The 17,541-nt window shown below is 42.0% G+C and overlaps 1 protein-coding gene across 24 annotated transcripts in view; it reads right to left on the bottom strand.

Moving 5' to 3' along the window:
* Positions 1 to 17,541, bottom strand: part of PPFIBP1 (PPFIB scaffold protein 1) — a 162,015-nt gene that overhangs the window by 26,695 nt on the left and 117,779 nt on the right. For 18 of the 24 annotated variants that reach the window (XM_075899106.1, XM_075899057.1, XM_075899163.1 and 15 more), the window contains 6 exons: positions 17,195 to 17,227; positions 15,623 to 15,684; positions 14,756 to 14,837; positions 9,295 to 9,452; positions 5,088 to 5,218; positions 1,770 to 1,823 (listed from right to left, as the gene is read on the bottom strand). In XM_075899106.1, the coding sequence (XP_075755221.1) occupies positions 1,770 to 1,823; positions 5,088 to 5,218; positions 9,295 to 9,452; positions 14,756 to 14,837; positions 15,623 to 15,684; positions 17,195 to 17,227 (520 nt within the window). The remainder of the gene's footprint in view (positions 1 to 1,769; positions 1,824 to 5,087; positions 5,219 to 9,294; positions 9,453 to 14,755; positions 14,838 to 15,622; positions 15,685 to 17,194; positions 17,228 to 17,541) is intronic. The other 6 variants (XM_075899153.1, XM_075899189.1, XM_075899193.1 and 3 more) reach the window with 1 other exon arrangement.

The following is a 17,541-nucleotide window of genomic DNA, read 5'->3' as shown; positions in this document are numbered from 1 at the left end:
ACAGTGTCTTCCAGGAAATGCTCATGTGCTCTACTGATCTGGTTCCTCTTACAGCTCTACAAATACTGAAGGATCATGCAACTTGCACTAGCTACAGTTATAACGTTAGTGTGAGCTGTGACGGCGCCATGCATCTTTCAGAGATGGCAGACAACAAGGAGTTCCGAATGGGTTTGTGGATTTTTTTTTTCCTTAAAGCTCAAAAGTTATGGGATATGAGGTGGAAACTGTTACATGTTGGGAAGCTGACCCCTGGCTTTCAGGCACCCCAGGTGATTCATTTGTGGCCCCCACCAGGGACTGATGGTGAGTTGTACAACAGGATACTTACTCCTGGTGCACTGAACTATACATCGACACACACGTTCCTGGTGAGCATGTGCAGGGTTGATGCAAGGAGACTAGGATGCATGGAAGCTAGGAGACTAGGATGCTTTACGCCCTTTTTCATCAAATAACTTACGTGTATGTTAAACTTAGAGCAGGAAAGCAATCCCGCTGATTTCAGTGTGTGGTAAAGGTAAGAGATGTCCGAGTCAGAACTACAACAATGGCTAACCGTCGCAGGGAGCCATAGCCTGTAATACCTCTGAGGCTGGTATAGGGGGCTCTGTCTGTGAGGTGGAGTGTTTTCCATATAAGGGCATGTAAATTAATAATCTTCCCCTGCTCGCTCCACCATTGCAGTGAAAGATCAGCCAATGGGCTGACTTGTGCTCAGGCCTGCTACTCCACCCACTGCAGCAAAAACCAACCTATGGGGTGATAAGTTCACAGGCAATAAAACAGGCAGGCAGCCCCTCTCTCACTGGGGATTTGCATCGAGTGAACGCCTGGCCTGATCACCCAGACGCCTTGCACCCCCCGCTCTTGAGTCTTACTGAGCGTACTCCGAGTTGGTCGACCCGAGTGGAGACAGTTTATGAGCATGTGACTGGTACTTGTGTTCCTGCTGTCTCCAGAACTGGTATAACACCCGCCCCCCCGCCATCATCCCTATCCTAATTGATTTTTTAGTTGTCCTTATTGCTTGTCAAGTGACAGTGGCTAAAAAGTTACTAAGTTAGTTTATAAATAGTTGTGGTTTAGGTTTTTTACTGCTTCCTTGTATAAAGTTGTGTAAATAATCAGCCCTATGGACAATACCAGTGTTAATTCAACTGTTCCTAACCCCTGGGCAGTTATTGGGAATTATTGTGATTTAGAAAAGCCTCAGGGAATTGTTTTGTGTTGTCTGGCAATCTGTTTAATTTTTGTTCTGATGATTGTCTGGCGTCATCAAAATAAAATCAGTTTGTGCTTTTTAAAACCCCCCAGTTGTGGTCTCATCCTTTCCAGCATCCCTTCGAACCTCGTGTATTACGGGGACTGACAAGAGACAGAGGCTAAAATTAATTTCCCACAATGAATCCCTTTAGCCAGCCAATGTCCCTTTGCCATTACTACAAAAGGCAACCATAAGGCATGTGTACATATGAAACAATTATAAATCCCCAAGCCTACTATTGTTACATGACTTGACTGAAGACATTTCATATTACAACAGAAATGAGATGCTAGTACACATTTCTAGAAAGAGCATTAGAAATTATTACAGGAAATAGGCATCCACCTTAAAACAGTCAGAGCAGAAAACCATCAACCTCACCAAATTATTTTAAAATGATTTCACATGGTTAGAATTACTATACACATTTTTGTGTGATCATTAAAAATATGGTAGAAAGGTGTCTAAGCAGAAGCATTTCATTAGTCGACTCAGTACTTACAATGGACTGTCACATGGCTGTGTTTCTACAGAGGAACCTGGTGTTTTACCTTCACTGTAATGAGAAAAAGTACCACATTATAAGATACCTAAGAAACCTAACAATACAGAATTGATACATAATTCCTATCTTGTCAGCTAGTGAATTTTAACTCTCTCTTTTAGCCTGAATGACAATATATTACCACAAATCACATCTTTCCTTCTGCTAGAAGGGTAGGTGTGAACTCAAGTAGTATGACAAAGACCTTCTACATCATTGCAAGCACCACAGGCTAATCAACATATTCAGGCGTTGGGTCTGAGTAAATGAAGAGGTCACAGCTACAAGTGGCAAAACAGCAAGAAAAAATATGCAAACCAGTGGAAGAGTGGGAAGGAAGGAGGGGGAAGAGAGCAGAGAAAGACAGAGTCTGATTCAGAAAAAAACAAACAAAAAACAAAAAGCCACCAAGCAAAAGTGCAGCCCTGGGTGGAGATACTTTCCTGTATCAGAGCCAAAGAAAGCACACTTCAACACTTGCCTGCTGTAGTTTACACACTAAGCTGAAAGGCAGTCTTATATCAACAAGAATTCATGGCATTTGGACTCCTAAATCTGATATTACTATGGATAACAATAATGGTTGAGATCTTCAAAAGCCAATTAAGGACCTCAGCCAAACGGCTCCCATTAGCTTTAGCTGGAGTTCTGCAGTTAAAGCTATAATCATCAAGTTGGCTTTAAAAAAAGGTCAACCAATGCTCCTCATTAAAATCTGCGCTCACTCCAGACTAGGAAAACACAATTTCATTGTCATATGCCAAGCCTCAAGGAAATCTATTACTCAGACTTTTTGAAAATGAGATTCATCTTCCTGATAGCTTAGTTATGACTCTTGTGATCAGTACTGGTTAGCCACTCTCAGTTTCCAGTTGGTTTTGGCAGTGCTTTGCACAGTAATTTTTAGTAACCATGGAAAACCTTCATGTGGAAATCACTTACAGCAAATTCATACTATACATCATGATGTTGCATCTAAAACTAAGCTATTTGTATAAAAAAGTAAAAAAACCTTTTTGTTTGCTGAAAGAGGGGGACAGTGATCACGAACAGTCAACATGGATTCACCAAGGGCAAGTCAAGCCTGACCAACCTGATTGCCTTCTATGACGAGGTTAACTGGTGCTGTGAACATGGGGAAGTCAGTGAATGTGATATACCTTGGCTTTAACAAATCTATTGATACGTTCTCCCACATAACTCTTGCCAGCAAGTTAAGGAAGTAGGGATTAGATAAATGGACTGAAAGGTGGATAGAAAGCTGGCTGGATTGTCGGGCTCAGATGGCAGTGACTTGATGTCTGGTTGGTGACAGGTATCAAGTGGAGTGCCCCAAGAATCGATTCTAGGGCTGGTTTTGTTCAACATCTTTATTAATGACCTGGATGAGGGGATGGATTGCACCCTCAGCAAGTCTGTGTATGACACTAAGTTAGGGGGAGAGGATGGAGGATAGGGAAAGGGTCCAGAGTGACCTAGACAAATTGGAGGTTTGGGCCAAAAGAAATCTGATGAGGTTCAACAAGGACAAGTGCAGAGTCCTGAACTTGGGACAGAAGAATCCCAAGCATTGTTACAGGCTGGGGACCAACTGCCTAAGCAGCAGTTCAGCAGAAAAGGACCTGGGGATTACAGTGGATGAGAAGCTGGATATGAGTCAACAGTGTGCCCCTGTAGCCAAGAAGGCAAACGGCATATTGGGGTACATTAGGAACAGCATTTCCAGCAGATCTACAGAAGTGATTATTCCCCTTTATTCTGCACTGGCGAGGCCACATCTGGAGTAGTGTGTCCAATTCTAGGCTCCCCATTACAGAAAGGATGTGGACGTACAGGAGAGGACCCAGCTGAGGGAAACAAAAATTATTAGGGGGCTGGAGCACATGACCTACAAGGAGAGGCTGAGGGATTTGGGTTTGTTTAGTTTGTAGAAGAGAAGAGTGAGGGGGGATTTGATAACAGCCTTTAACTACCTGAAGGGAGGTGCCAAAGAGGATGGAGAGAGGCTGTTCTCAGTGGTGACAGATGGCAGAATGAGGAGCAATGGTCTCAAGTTGCAGTAGGGGAGGTCTAGGTCAGATATTAGGAAAAACTATTTCTCTAGGAGGGTGGTGAAGCACTGGAATGGGTGGTAGAATCTCCATTGGGCAGGGGGCTGGACTGGATTACTTCCTGAGGTCTCTTCGAGCCCTAGAATTCTATGAGTCTATGATTTTTTTTAATGGGACGTTCGTTACCCCAGAAGAGGTTATGTTTTGTTTGTCATTTGGCCAGTAGGCTAAGCAACAGATGCAATATAGGTATGTGTGGAGGAGACCCATCTTAGGGAAAGAAACTGAGGCATGGCATCTATCATGCCACACTCAGCCAGTCAGGAGACACTATGGGGCAACAGCTCCCCACAACACTCCTAGGTTATGTCTACACTAGCTCGGTAGTTCAAGCTAGGTAGGCAAATGAGGGCAACTGGAGTTGCAAATGAAGCCTGGGATTTAAATATCCTGGGCTTCATTTGCATCTTCCCAGGCGCTGCCATTTTTATATCCCCCTTAGTCCGAACTCCGTGCCCGCGGCTACATGCGGCACGGAGTTAGGCAGTTAGAATTAGGATCTCTACTTCAAACTATCGGTACTCCTCGTGAAATGAGGTGTACCGGTAGTTCGACTTAGAGATCCTAATTCAAACTACCTAACTCCGTGCCACGTGTAGCCACGGGCACGGAGTTCGGACTAAGAGGGATTTAAAAATGGCAGTGCCCAGTAAGATGCAAATGAAGCCCAGGATATTTAAATCCCAGGCTTCATTTGCAACTCCGGTTGCCCTCATTTGCCTACCTAGCTCGAACTACCTAGCTAGTGTAGACATACCCCTACTGCCTTCTTTCTTAGCAAGCATGTTGCACACTATTGGTGCTATAACAAATAACGATGCAAAAACAAATGGATTTGTTGCAGAAATGCAAAAACAAATGGATTTGCTGAGCATGCAGTTTAATCCTAGATCAGTGTTTGTCAAAGTGGGCCTGAGGCCCACTTTGAGAAATCTGCTAATGGACCACTCCGGTTTGTTTATCTGTAGCCACAGAGCCTCGCGGCCTGAGGGCCACTTTGAGAAACACTGTCCTAGATGGAAATTGCAATATGTGACACTGCTTGTTTGAGTAAATAGATTTAATAGTCCAATTGCCCAGGACTAATAAACACAAATACACCTAACATTTTGTAACGAAACTTCGATTTTACATACCAGTTAGAAACAGTTTGTAATAACTATACCTCACTTCACTTGTAACTTCTGCTTTAGGCTGTGCTTTTTCTTTTTCTGTAGCTGCCTCTGGGCTTTTGGGTACAGGAGAAAAAGCAGGGATTGAAACTTGCAAGATGCTGGTGTGAATCTGTAGTGAATTCTAAAAAAGAAAGGACACATTGTTACAGCGGCCAAAATGACACAAACACTGAATGAAGAAAGAATCAAATAGGTCAGTGACAAAATAAAAGTCTGGGCACCTGGTATGATTTATTTTCTTTTTTACTATAAACATATTTTAGTGCTTATAAAGATGGGCCAATGTTGTTGATATACAGAGAAAGTATAATAGGATGGATAAAAGCTGCATAAGCCGCTTGACGCTGCCTGCTCAATGTATCTCTCCCATGAGGAAGCCAGAGCCGAGGGACCCTGAGCCAGGAGAGGACTCGACAGCCATAGAGGCTTGCAGCCAGGAGCTGTTTTGTAACCCTTGAAGAGCCGAGCCACTGGCAGCCCTCTGAAACCGCGGATGACACAACTGGTAAGGGGTTGGGAAAGCACTCAAGCGCAGGAGTTGCTGGGTTGTGAAGTGATGAACCACGGAACACTGGGACAGGACCCAGGATGTCTCAGGCCTCCCCACAAACCTCTGCAGCAGAGGAGGAAGAGGTGCTGCTTCCAGAATGCCCTGCTCCCAAAGGAGCTGCAAGTGCCTTGCATGTGACCATGCTAACATACTGGCAGCTGACAGTGTGGACACCTAACAGCCTTTTCGCTGTGGACTCCATGAGCGGCGCTCTAACTGCCAGCGCTTTACATATTCCTGTGTAGACATGGCCTAAAATTTAAAGATAAAAACACTACCTGGAAAAGTCCTATGGAACTTAATAGAAAACTGTAACTTTCCAATAGGCCTTTTGAAATATCATTTAGAATTAGATAGAAAATTACATGCTAGTTCTTCCATTCAATGTTCAAAAAATCCTGTACAAAATTATTTTCCGGTACATTTTACATGGATTTTTAAAAAGTAATTTCTCTACATCCTATTTAATATCTACATAATGTTAATTGTTTAATTCACTTTATGCACTTGTGTAAATCCATCCCTGGAAACCCTTAAGTAGATGATTAATGTATACATATGCTTAAGTCCCATTAAATGTAATTTCAATGGGCAGTGACCATGTGTTTAAGTGATTTGCTGAACTGAGGCCCAGAGAGGCACACTATATAAACTAATAAAAGATGAGAGAAAATTGTACATTTAGTTTTTATTATCTCAGATATTAGCAAACACAAGAAACGGTTTAAATACATGATGTATAACAGGAGAGCACCAGGTCAGCTAAATAGATCCCCATTATTTTACAATGCAAGACATGTTTGTGAAGAAAACTACTGGTAGAAGCAGCGGGGTTTCTCCACCATCCTCACCTGCTGTCTCTTGTCTTACACTTAAAATCCCAAACCCTTTGGGACAGGGATTTGGGCTGGCTTTGTATAGCCTTTAGTGGACTGGGATACCAGAATAGGACTAGGGCTTCTAGATGCTACAGTAACATATTTCGACCATTGTTCTCAATTTCTTTAAGCATCAAGAAAACAATGTATGAATATATAAATTCAACCCACGGGCTTTGTCTACACTGCAGGGTTTTTGGGCAAGAAGCTTTTTGAGGAACAGATCTTCTGCAAAAACATATTGAAAAGCACATCACAAAATCAATGTGCTTTTGCGCAAGAAAGCGTCCACACTGTATGGGCGCTCTTGTGCAAGAAAGTTCTGATTGCCATTAGCAGAATGGCCATCAGAGCACCTGTGCTTTTTCTGATAGGCTCTTTTTGCGCAAGAAATCCCTGCAGAGCGTCCACAGCTGCCTTTTTGTGCAAGAGCTGTAGCGCAAAAAGGAGTTATTCCTCATGGGGAGAGGAGTAACTCTACCAGCAAAAGCCCTCTGTTCTGTCGATTTACTGTTTTTTGGGGGGTTTTTTTGTGTGCAAACATACTTGAGGTGTGGACACTCCACCAGTTTTTGTGAAAAAATATTTGTAGTGTAGACACAGCAATGGAGTAAGACATCCTATTCCAAGTTGCTCAGAGCCTTTCAGAAGGCAGAAGCACCAGACTTGGAAATACACTCAATAAAAACTAGGGTCTTCACCCCATAATACTTACACAAATAAGTAACTTTTCACATGAGTGGTCTCACAGATGTCAACAAGGTTACTTACACTTATGTTACTTGCATGTGTGTCTGATAAGATGTTCTCAACCATTTAAAATGTGCTAATATAAGCAAGTTAAGAAATGAATACTAGAACAATTATTCAAATTTAAGCACAAGCCAAGACAACTTGCATGTTCTAAGACCGGTTCTTTTAAAAAAGTGGATTGGGGTACTGAGAGGAAAGAAGTATAAACAGATACCCAGGAAGAGAAAGACTGAAGAGTACCAAAGATAAGAACATCAGAAAGGCCACATGGGGGTCAGACAAAGGTCTATCTAGCCCAGTATCTTGTCTTCCAACAGCGGCCAATGCCTCAGAGGGAAGGACTAAAACAGGTCATCGTCAAGTGATCCATCCCCTGTCATTCATTCCTAGATTCTGGCAAACAGAGCCTAGGGACTAGGGATGTAATAGTGTAGCAATTAACTAAGTGATAAGCAAAAGCTTATCGGTTAATGCTACAGACTACATGCATTCCCCCCTCCCCTCCCCTCCCCGCCCCCTTGCCAGTTAATTTTTTTGCAGGTTGCCAGCAGCCCAGCTCAGTCCCGTCTTGCGCAGGGTCTAGGACCTGCTCCTGCTGCAGTTGTGCATTTAAAGTGAGGCAGCAGTGCGGAGTGGCAGGGGGCTCCTCGGGAGTGGGGCCAGAGAGCACTGGCTGCCCACCCCAACCCCAGGGACTATAGAATAGTTGAGTAACTGATAAAAATTCATGAGGTTAATCGATTATTCAAATAACTGATATTTAACATCCCTACTAGGGACACCATCCCAGCCCATCCTGGCTAATTTATCTACTTTTTTTTTTTTTAAATCCTGTTGTATCTTTGACCTTTAAGTCATCCTGTGGCAAAGAATTCCAAAGTCTATGTTGTGGGAAGAAATGCTTCCTTTGAAAATGGAGCAATTCAGAGAAGAATTCATCATGTTATCTCAGGGTAAGATATTACCTGGCACTATATATAACCGTCCTGATACGGTGCTCTTTCTTAGTGCCCAATCCTGGACTGCCTGTTCACCTGGATTACCAGCTGAAGAAATGCAGGGTCTTGCCCTAGGTTTAAAGGGGCACCATCATCAACTTAAAATAATCTCACTTCTCTGAAATTTTTTGAACCACTTGTTACTAGGTACCCTGTGGGGAGGGACGGAAAAGGGAGAAGCCAGGAAAGGAGACAGCACGTTTCAGTTTGCTTAGTTCATTTTCAGTGGTTTTCTCTGTATAATTAATTGGTTCCTCATTTTGCATGAGTGCTTTGAGAGGAGAGAGAAACATTTTAAATTTAGGAAAACACGCTTGCAAAATAAAAAGCATGTTAGCATGGGGCAGATCAGAAAATACTTGCAACTCATTTTTGGAAATGGACAAGACTCCAAGTTTTCACTACATGCATCTGACCAAGTGGGTCTTTGCCCACGAAAGCTTATGCTCCTACACTTCAGTTAGTCTATAAGATGCCACAGGACTCCTCGCCGCTTTTGCAGATTCAGACTACCACGGCTACCCCTCTGATACTGGACAAGTTTTCACGGAATACTTGAACTGGGAGAGAGCTAGAGTGGTCATCAAGTCCAGTCCCCTGCCCTCATAGCAGGACCAAGCACCATTTAGACCATCCCCAACTGTGTTCCTTAAAATATATACTGCAGTATATTTAAACTGATTTTGAATAGTTTCAGTTTATTTCAGATAACTGAAAATAAGCTTTTAAATAAGATTTTATATGACATCGTCCTAGAAACTTCTTATATTTGACATTAAAATAATTTCTGGACATTTTAATTCAAATGAATTTGTGTGTGTGTTTACAAATTTGGGGTTGGTGGCTTTCACATAAATTCTATACACACAAGGACTTTCTAAACCAAATGAGGAAGTTTTACTCAAACTTTCTAACATGCGAGAACATTTAATGAAGCAGGGAGCTGGTTTCTGTAATACAACTACAGCATGACTAACATTATCAAGTAGTGATACTCATAGAAAATATAGAAAAATACCTCTTCAAGAACACTGGTATTAAATACTTCATGGCTCGGAGACCCGATTACTGGAACAGGAGATGGGCTTTTCTCTTGATCAATTAAACTCTGCATGTCCAATAAAACCGCTGAAACAGATCCTGGATTTAAAAATTCTTCACATTCGCCTTCTTTGCCTAATGGAAGAGAGATACAAATGGACTGGCTTTAGTTTAGTATATCTGAGAATTGTTCTCCTGGAGGATAAAGCCAGTACTTTTATTTATGGGCTCAATAGAACAACAGGGTAGGGATGACAGAGACAGGAGGAGACACGGTGTAAGGTTGGGATGGCTGGCTTCTTCTTTAACCACTTCCTGACTGGCACTGTGATTTCCCAACAGAGTTTAAAGTAAAACTCCAACAATTAAAAAAACATTATCTGTGGTTAACAGCAGGAGCTCCAATTCCAGCCACAACGCCGGACATTAGTATGGATACCCGATAGGCAGCTGTAGGATTGTTTTTTGTTGCAGTGCCCATACAACAAAAGGCAAATGAAGTTTCACACTGTGATGCAGATTTTTAACCATTGTAATTCAGTACAACTACACTGACTTTAATGGTGTTATGACAGCTTCCATCTGATGATCTGGCCCTATGAATCCCTATCTGGAATTTGGACAATGTTAGGCAGAAACCCTGCACAATGATAAGCCAACTGGTGTTTTTTGTTTCATTTAATGTTGTTTTTAATCCAAGAGGGTTGCATTTTATGAAAGCCATTGTTTTAAAAATGTTTGGCTTTCCAAAAATGTATGGCTAGTGAACTCCTGAAAGATTTTTTATGGGTTACTTGAAGTTCTTGTGGAACCAGAAAGCATAGCCCTTATTTAAAACGCACTGGGGGAGATGTTTTGCTGTGACACGACGAGGCTGGACACAGAACATTGAGGCTAGTGGAAAGGGGCTAATGGGGGCTTGGTGTCCTTCCAATTCTGGGCTACTGTGGAGGCCACTGTGGTCCCTGGAGTAAGCTAGCCCTGAAGGGCTGCCTGTTTCTAGGTGCTTATGTTAGCAGCGCTGCCTGGAATTCCCACAGTGCTTCCTGGTTGCCTGTGCTTTTCCTGTGCCTGTCCTCTCTCATATATATCCAAAGCAGGGCTTATAGTGGGGCTCACATGAGGCCGTGTAAAAGCCAGCTCATGCAAAGCCTGAGCTGGGGAAAACTTTTCCTTAGCTGGGTCCAATTGTCTAATGACTCATTTACACAACTGTGACAGCAGCAAAGGGCACAGTAGACAGGAGCATCCTGCTCACACAATTATACTTAATTACAATAGCAGAAACCTACTCCCTGCACATGAGCATTTCAGTGGGTTCCTTTTCAACATGTTGAACATTCTTTGAGCTCATTAATGTATCAAACCCCAAAACACTGCACAGAGATGTTTCTTTCCCATCATTATTGAACCAAAAGGGATCAGATATATTCGCCTCCAATGTAAGATGAAGAATCAAAATTGGTCTCTGCTGTGCAATTTGAGTCATCCGTAGGGAAAATGGTGAATAATGCTCAGAGCAGTAAATAACTGGAAAAAGAACAGTCAAAATCAATTACTGTGCTAGCTTTTTAATAAGAAAAAAAATCTGACAATTTGTACTGTGCCACAAATCAATGGGGCTTCATTTTGCCAATTCCCTGCCATGTTAGACTTTATATATTCAGCTTTCACTGATAGCACTGCCATTCTTTAACTGGTTCAGTAATGTTGAAAGGTATAGATTTCTACACTTCAGATCAATACCTAAAATACCACATGACTGAAAATGACAAGAAAAAGCAATGAGGCAGTCGCAACCCTGTGTTTCTAGCACCTAAAATTAATTATGAAAGTAAAATTTCAACCTTCCTGCCCCTTTTTCTCTAGCTGAAAAAAAAATGTGAACTGTGAAGCTTACAAGAGGAAAAACAGACTTTTATCATTTCCTGTGGCATGTAGATTGTCACAAATGAACACACTGAACCTTGGTTTTAAAATCACCATCTCTCTCTCCATACTAAATAGGTTGCTCTGTCCTACCAACCTTTGATCTTTTCATGCAAGTGCTCAAACTTCCTGACGTAGGTATACAGAGTTTGCATAGAGGGATGTGCAAGCTAGGGGTCTAATGACACCACCATGAGGAGCTGAGTACACTCAGCTCCAGGAAAGATCATGCTCATGCATCCTGATCCAAAGCTCCCTGAAATCAATGGAGTGGGCCTTGACCACTTTCAAAATTCTTGGCGTGCCTCCCCACCCCTGAAAAAAATTATTGCCCACCCCGTGCGACATTGATTTGGCTCGTCTACAGACTTTGATCACAGTTTTGATCACAGACTGTCCCAGACCACAGTTTCAGAGATTCCCTTGATCCAGTCCTGACTCTATGGCTGGCTTCAACCCTTGGTGCCCATTCTTGGCCACAGCTCCAAACTACTATGCCTCACCTGCCTAGAACCCAGAGTCTGACATATTGTCCTTAACTTTATTGGCCATTTAGTGCTTCCCTTATCAATTTTCTACAATTCCTAACTTCTGATTTGTATTCATTATTATAAACTTCCTCTTTCGTCCATTTGCTTTATATAGAATTATTTTCTATAGCTGCCTTCACTTCCCTTTTAAACCAGGTATTTTTGTTTAAACCAACATGGCCGCCTTCTGCAATTGTGGCTTTTTGTGCATCTAATATAGTGCCTCAAATGACTCAAAAATTATCATTCATATTTTTCTGACTAATCTGTTACTCTCAGCTGATCTGGCTCATAATTGTTTTCACCTTTGTGAAACTGGGCCTATTAAAACCGTATGTGTATCAATCACTGGTCTGGACTTTACTCTTCACATGATAAATACGATTAAAATCATCACTTGTGTCTAACACGTAGAAAGTGATGAACTTCTTCCCCGCTCTGTTTGCTGTTCAGACCACACAGAGGAACTGTCAGGGACTGAAAAACTTGAACCCTCCACTGACGAGTTAGCTAATCTGCCCTCTGTCCACCGTCAACCTTCACTCCTTGAGAGTCTTAGAGGGGCCTTCTAAGTCCCAACCTCCAGCAATCTCAGAAATCTCCAATTTTTGTAAGCCTTAGGACAGGGATGGGCAATAATTTTTGACGGGGGCCACTCCAAGATTTTGGAAAGTGGTTGAGGGCCGCACTCTTCCAGGATATTAATGGGGGAATTCTGAGGTCTGGAGTGCAAGTTGGTTGCAGAAGGGAGCTTGGAGTAAGGGACTGGGGTGCAGAAGGGAGAATGGGGTCTGGGAGGGAGTTTGGGTGAAGAAGGTACTTGTGACCCAGGTCAGGGGACTGGGAGGCAGGATTTTGGGATGTGACCTAGGGCAGGAGGGGATTGTGATCTCGGGCAGGAAATTGTGGTGCTAGATCTGGGAGGGGGTATGGGTGCAGGAGAGGGCAGAGAGTTTAGGAATGTGGAGGGAAGGCAGAGGATTGTGTGGGGAGGAGCTGGGGTGCCAGAGGCAGGCTCTGGCTGGGAGACACTTACCAGCAGAAACCTGAGGCAGACAGTCTACTGCACACTGCTCCATATGGCTCTGCTCCAGGCATGAGAGGTAGCGGGAGGGGGTCGAGGAGGAAGGGAGAAGGCTTCCTACATAGCCCCTGCTCCAACCAAAAATTCTCAGCTCCTATTGGCCAATGGGAGCTGAGAGATTTTGTTGGGGGGGGCAGGAAAATCATAAGAAGTTTCCCTTCTCCCTCTCCAGCCATCCAGAATGGAGAACGGCTGACTCTTTAACGCGTGAGCTGTTCTCAGCCTAAGGGTTCCGGCTGCCTGCTGGCAGCCTCTTGCCCACTCCTGCCTTAGGATCAAGGGTCACCTACAGTGTCAATTCACATCTGTCCTTCCCACCACCTTTAGCAAGCCAAACAGCCAAGTCAGTTCTCAGTCTTGTGGAGGTCTGGCCCTGCAATCCTTCCAAAGGTTCATAGTGACAAAGGTAATTCAGTAGGGCACGTCACTATGCTTCTTCCATAAGGCTTGCAATCTGCATTCCCTCAAACTTTCCTGAAAACATGTTAGGCAGCCTTCAAGTTGGTAAAATGCCAATCTCTATTTTAATAGTTACTGGCCAAGCCTAAATCCTTTAGGAATACATGTGCAGAGAGCCTGCGGGAGACACAACATGTGACTGTGTAATTAAAGACTGCATAATAACACACATGCACCAGGAGGTTAAATTAAAATTGTATAGATACTCTTCACCCTCTAGCATTGTCTAACTTTTTGAGTATTTGATTAGAAAACCTGACTAACCCTTTTGAGGCACAGAATTTTACCATTTGAGCTATGGGACTGAGGACATTATCTGGCAGTAGAGAAGTCTGAGATAACAGAGGTGAGAAGGCCATAGGTACCATGTAGTGGCTCTAATGGGGAGCCTGGCCCAGCCTGGTTCCTTCTCCCTTCCTATCCCACAAAAGAGGTTGGGCGGGGGGCTCTTGTTCTAAGTCATGTCCTCCACAGAGAGGGTATGATCCCGAGGCCACATGCTGGCTCCAGAGGATGGGATGAAGACAGACTGAGCCCAAACTTGGTTTTCTCCTGCCCGTTACCTAGTGCTGGGGGAGGGGGAGCGAGAAGGGGTCTCAAAATTCTACTGTACTGAGACTCCCTTCAGACAAAAAAGTGAGGGGGGATTGAAGCCCGAGCCCACCTGAGCACTACCACCCCAAGTAGCCCCAGCTAAGTGCTTCTGCCCCAGGCAGGGGGCTCTAATCTGAGCCCGACTCCCAGGGCTAAAATCCCTCAGGCTTCAGATTCAACCCCAGGTCAAGGCCGGCCCTAGCGACCCCAGTAAAATGAGGCCATGACCACTTTTGAGGATCTGACCCCCAGTTTGAGAACCGTTTGCCTATTGCGACTGTTGCTCCGGCAGCCTGCAAACATTCCAAGTGCAGCGTGTGACGGAGGCTGCTGCGGCCGTAGTGGGAACTCAGTTCCCCAGAACGTTCATATCCAGCTATTATTTTGGCTGGCTGCCAATTTTCCCCCAGGATGCATGCAAAAGGGAATGGCTGTTTTAAACCTCTATGGGATTTTGTGGGACAAAGTAAAGGAACTTCTCTAGCCCAAAGACTTTCCCCTTTCTGAATTTCAAAGGCCTGTAGCAATCAAGGGAAGTGACAGAGCCTTTAAAAGTGGGGTGGGGAGTCATTTTAAAAATGGAAAGTATTGGGGAATCTAAATTTTAAAAGTCACTACCTGATCTCTATATAATCATCAAGGCTAGTTCCTTCAGGTGTTAATTGGTGTAACTGCATTGTCTGCAATAAAACTATGAGAATTTATACCATTTGTGGAATTGGCACTTAATATACTCTCACGTGGAAAGATAACAAGTCCAAGAGTTAAATATCTAATGGTACCACAGTAGGTGTGCAGTTGAAATGTCAGCAAAATGGAAAATCTTGGCATTTGTGCTGTACCTTTTTTACCCTGAGCCATTACCACATCTTGCACTTTCTTATACCGATTCAGGGATTGTCGCAGCTCTTCTATCTTCCTATCCTAAAATAAAGAAAGGATCCATCATGAAGAGTCAAAAATATGAAATAAAAGCCTAAATAAATTAAAACTGTTTAACTGATTTAAGGAAACTAAAGGTGATAAAAACTCAACACTTGAATAGTGTAGGAAATTCAAACTTGGATCTATATTCGGTGAAAGCTGGTTTCTGTAATAAGGACATAACCAAAATGCAGAGGATTCAAATATACCTAAACTTTAAGGTGGATCTCAAATTTTGCAGGTTCCCCACCTCCAAAAGAAAAGGAAATCACATATCTTCTGCCCTTTTTATTAAAGAAAAGGATATTCAAACTACAAATTCACCAGAGACATCTGGAAAATTTACACAAACACACAAAAAACAATATGTTCATGTGCGAATAGTGAGCATCCACATTTTACAACTGCTACCTACTTTATTGAATGTTCCTTTTCAAATCTGGCCCATAACTACTCTTGAAACTTATATGTAGATCTTTACATTTTCTGGCACTTTATGAGATCTGTCTTGAGCCACAAACCTTACTCATGGAAGGAGTTCCACTGAATTCAATGGCACTACTTGTGTGAGTAAGGATTACTTGCATGGCCAACTTTTGCATATAAGTGCCTATTTATTGTCCCATTAGAAGCATTTGCAACACACCTATTGTCTTAATTGAGAACAGAATTGGACCCTTATTGATTAATCTTCAAAATGAACTGTAACAATTTACATGATGCACATGTGCTGATTGCACTACAGGTGTAACTTCATATAACTTAATCAATGATTGTTTGGCTACCTTTTCTTCATTCGCTGCCATTAGAGACTCCACGGCCCTCTTCATTTTCTGTACCTCTATATCTAAAAATACAAAGTACACGTAAGATTAAATAAATAAGTGGAACAAAACTTCCTGACAATTTCTGAAGCTATGTTTACAAGAAACAAACAAAATGCAAACCACTACAATTATTTTGATCTGAAATGGAAAGCAAGAAAAAGATTCAGAACATTCTCTCTGTTGAAGCAACTTTCAATAACTAAATGACAGAATTTAGCAAATATTCATATCCTAAACAATTCTAAGAAAACTGCTAAAACAATGAATGATGCCTTTTCTGTGCTATTTCTATTCTTTATATAATGGAATAATGATAAATAAGAGCTCCAAAATAAAAACATTACAACCAGAGTACAATACAACAGTCCATTATGGTAAAAGCCAAACATTCCACAGGCCATATCATCAACCCAGCTATACAAAGCAATGGAATTAAGCAATGGATTGTGGACATGGTAAGAAAAGCATTGTGTCATGAGACTTAGTCATAACCCAGAATGGATGTAGATATGAGAACAGCATGATGGAATGGCATATCTTATTCACTGTGATGAGCAATCATGCTAGAATGTGTGCTGTAGTTTAGATTTGGAAAACAATCCTTAAAACAGAGATGAGTACAAATTGTGCTTCATCTATAATCCTCACTTACAAAATATGTAAATGCCATTGTTTACTTTGGCAATCAAAGAGGATTTTTTAATTTGGTGTTTTTAAGAGGTAGTGATGTTATTTTCTTCTATTAGAAATCTACCTATTTTGAATGAGTAAATGAAGCTTCAAAATTAATAATGTTACACATGTAAAAAAGTGATCAAAAGCTTGAGCAAACAAAAATTCTGCTTTGTAACATCACAGATTAGTGTTTTAACCTGCTACTGGTTATCACACACCAACAAAGATAACCAAGATTTACGGACAAGAGAGTGAAAAAATTTGGCCACAGCAAAACAGAAGACCAAATGAAGATATACAAACTACATCATCCTGTGAAAGACCGGCTCACCATATAAATATAGCTGTTTAAAGTTAGATATACAAATTCTCTGCATCTCCACTGATTTCCATCAAGTTATGCCAGCGGTGGAAAATTTGGCCTAGTGCATTGTGACTGCACTTGACACAGAAGGACACTTTATGTATATGTGCCTTTATGAAGAAAAATCTATTCATTCAACCACCTGTAAAAGTACTTCTTAGTAGGATCAATTTAATTTCTTACAGGCCTTTCTATAACAAGTCTTATCTAGCAGGCCCGTAAAGCACCCAGAAATGAGCGGGCTCCCTTCTGACAGGCTGCTTCAGGAAACCACACCAAAGATTGTGTTTACTGGATTTCAATAAAAAGATTGATACTAAAAGATTAAAATGTCTCAATGTCTAATAATGTAACCGAGGGTTATAGATGAGGCAACCTAGCAGCTTTTGTTAAAGCAGTTTTTTAAAAAAAAAAAAACCACATGCAGAAAGCTATTTTGGACAGAACTTCTGAAGTATAAATGCTTGCGGAAAGACACCAAGAAACCTTACTTTTGTCTTTGAGCTTCTTTTTACAATTTTCATCTGTGCAGGAAAACCCAGTGGATTTGAAATTAGCATACAGGTTATTGACATTAAACACAATTATCCTTATACTGCTGTTACTGTTGGAGTTATCAGTGAATCATTCCTCACGCTCAGATAACAAGAGTAAAACAAAAAATTTACAATTTAAGGGTTCAGTTTTACAAATTTGCACATAAAGGCGTCCCTACTCACCTGCTGAAGCTAAAGAGAATTACCACATACAGGCAGTCCCCGGGTTACGTACAAGATAGGGACTGTAGGTTTGTTCTTAAGTTGAATCTGTATGTAAGTCGGAACTGGCGTCCAGATTC

This window comes from Pelodiscus sinensis, chromosome 1, assembly GCF_049634645.1.
Source record: "Pelodiscus sinensis isolate JC-2024 chromosome 1, ASM4963464v1, whole genome shotgun sequence".
Taxonomy (NCBI): Eukaryota; Metazoa; Chordata; order Testudines; family Trionychidae; genus Pelodiscus; species Pelodiscus sinensis.
The sequence above is the reverse complement of the archived record's forward strand: the minus strand, read 5'-3'. Positions and strand labels throughout refer to the sequence as shown.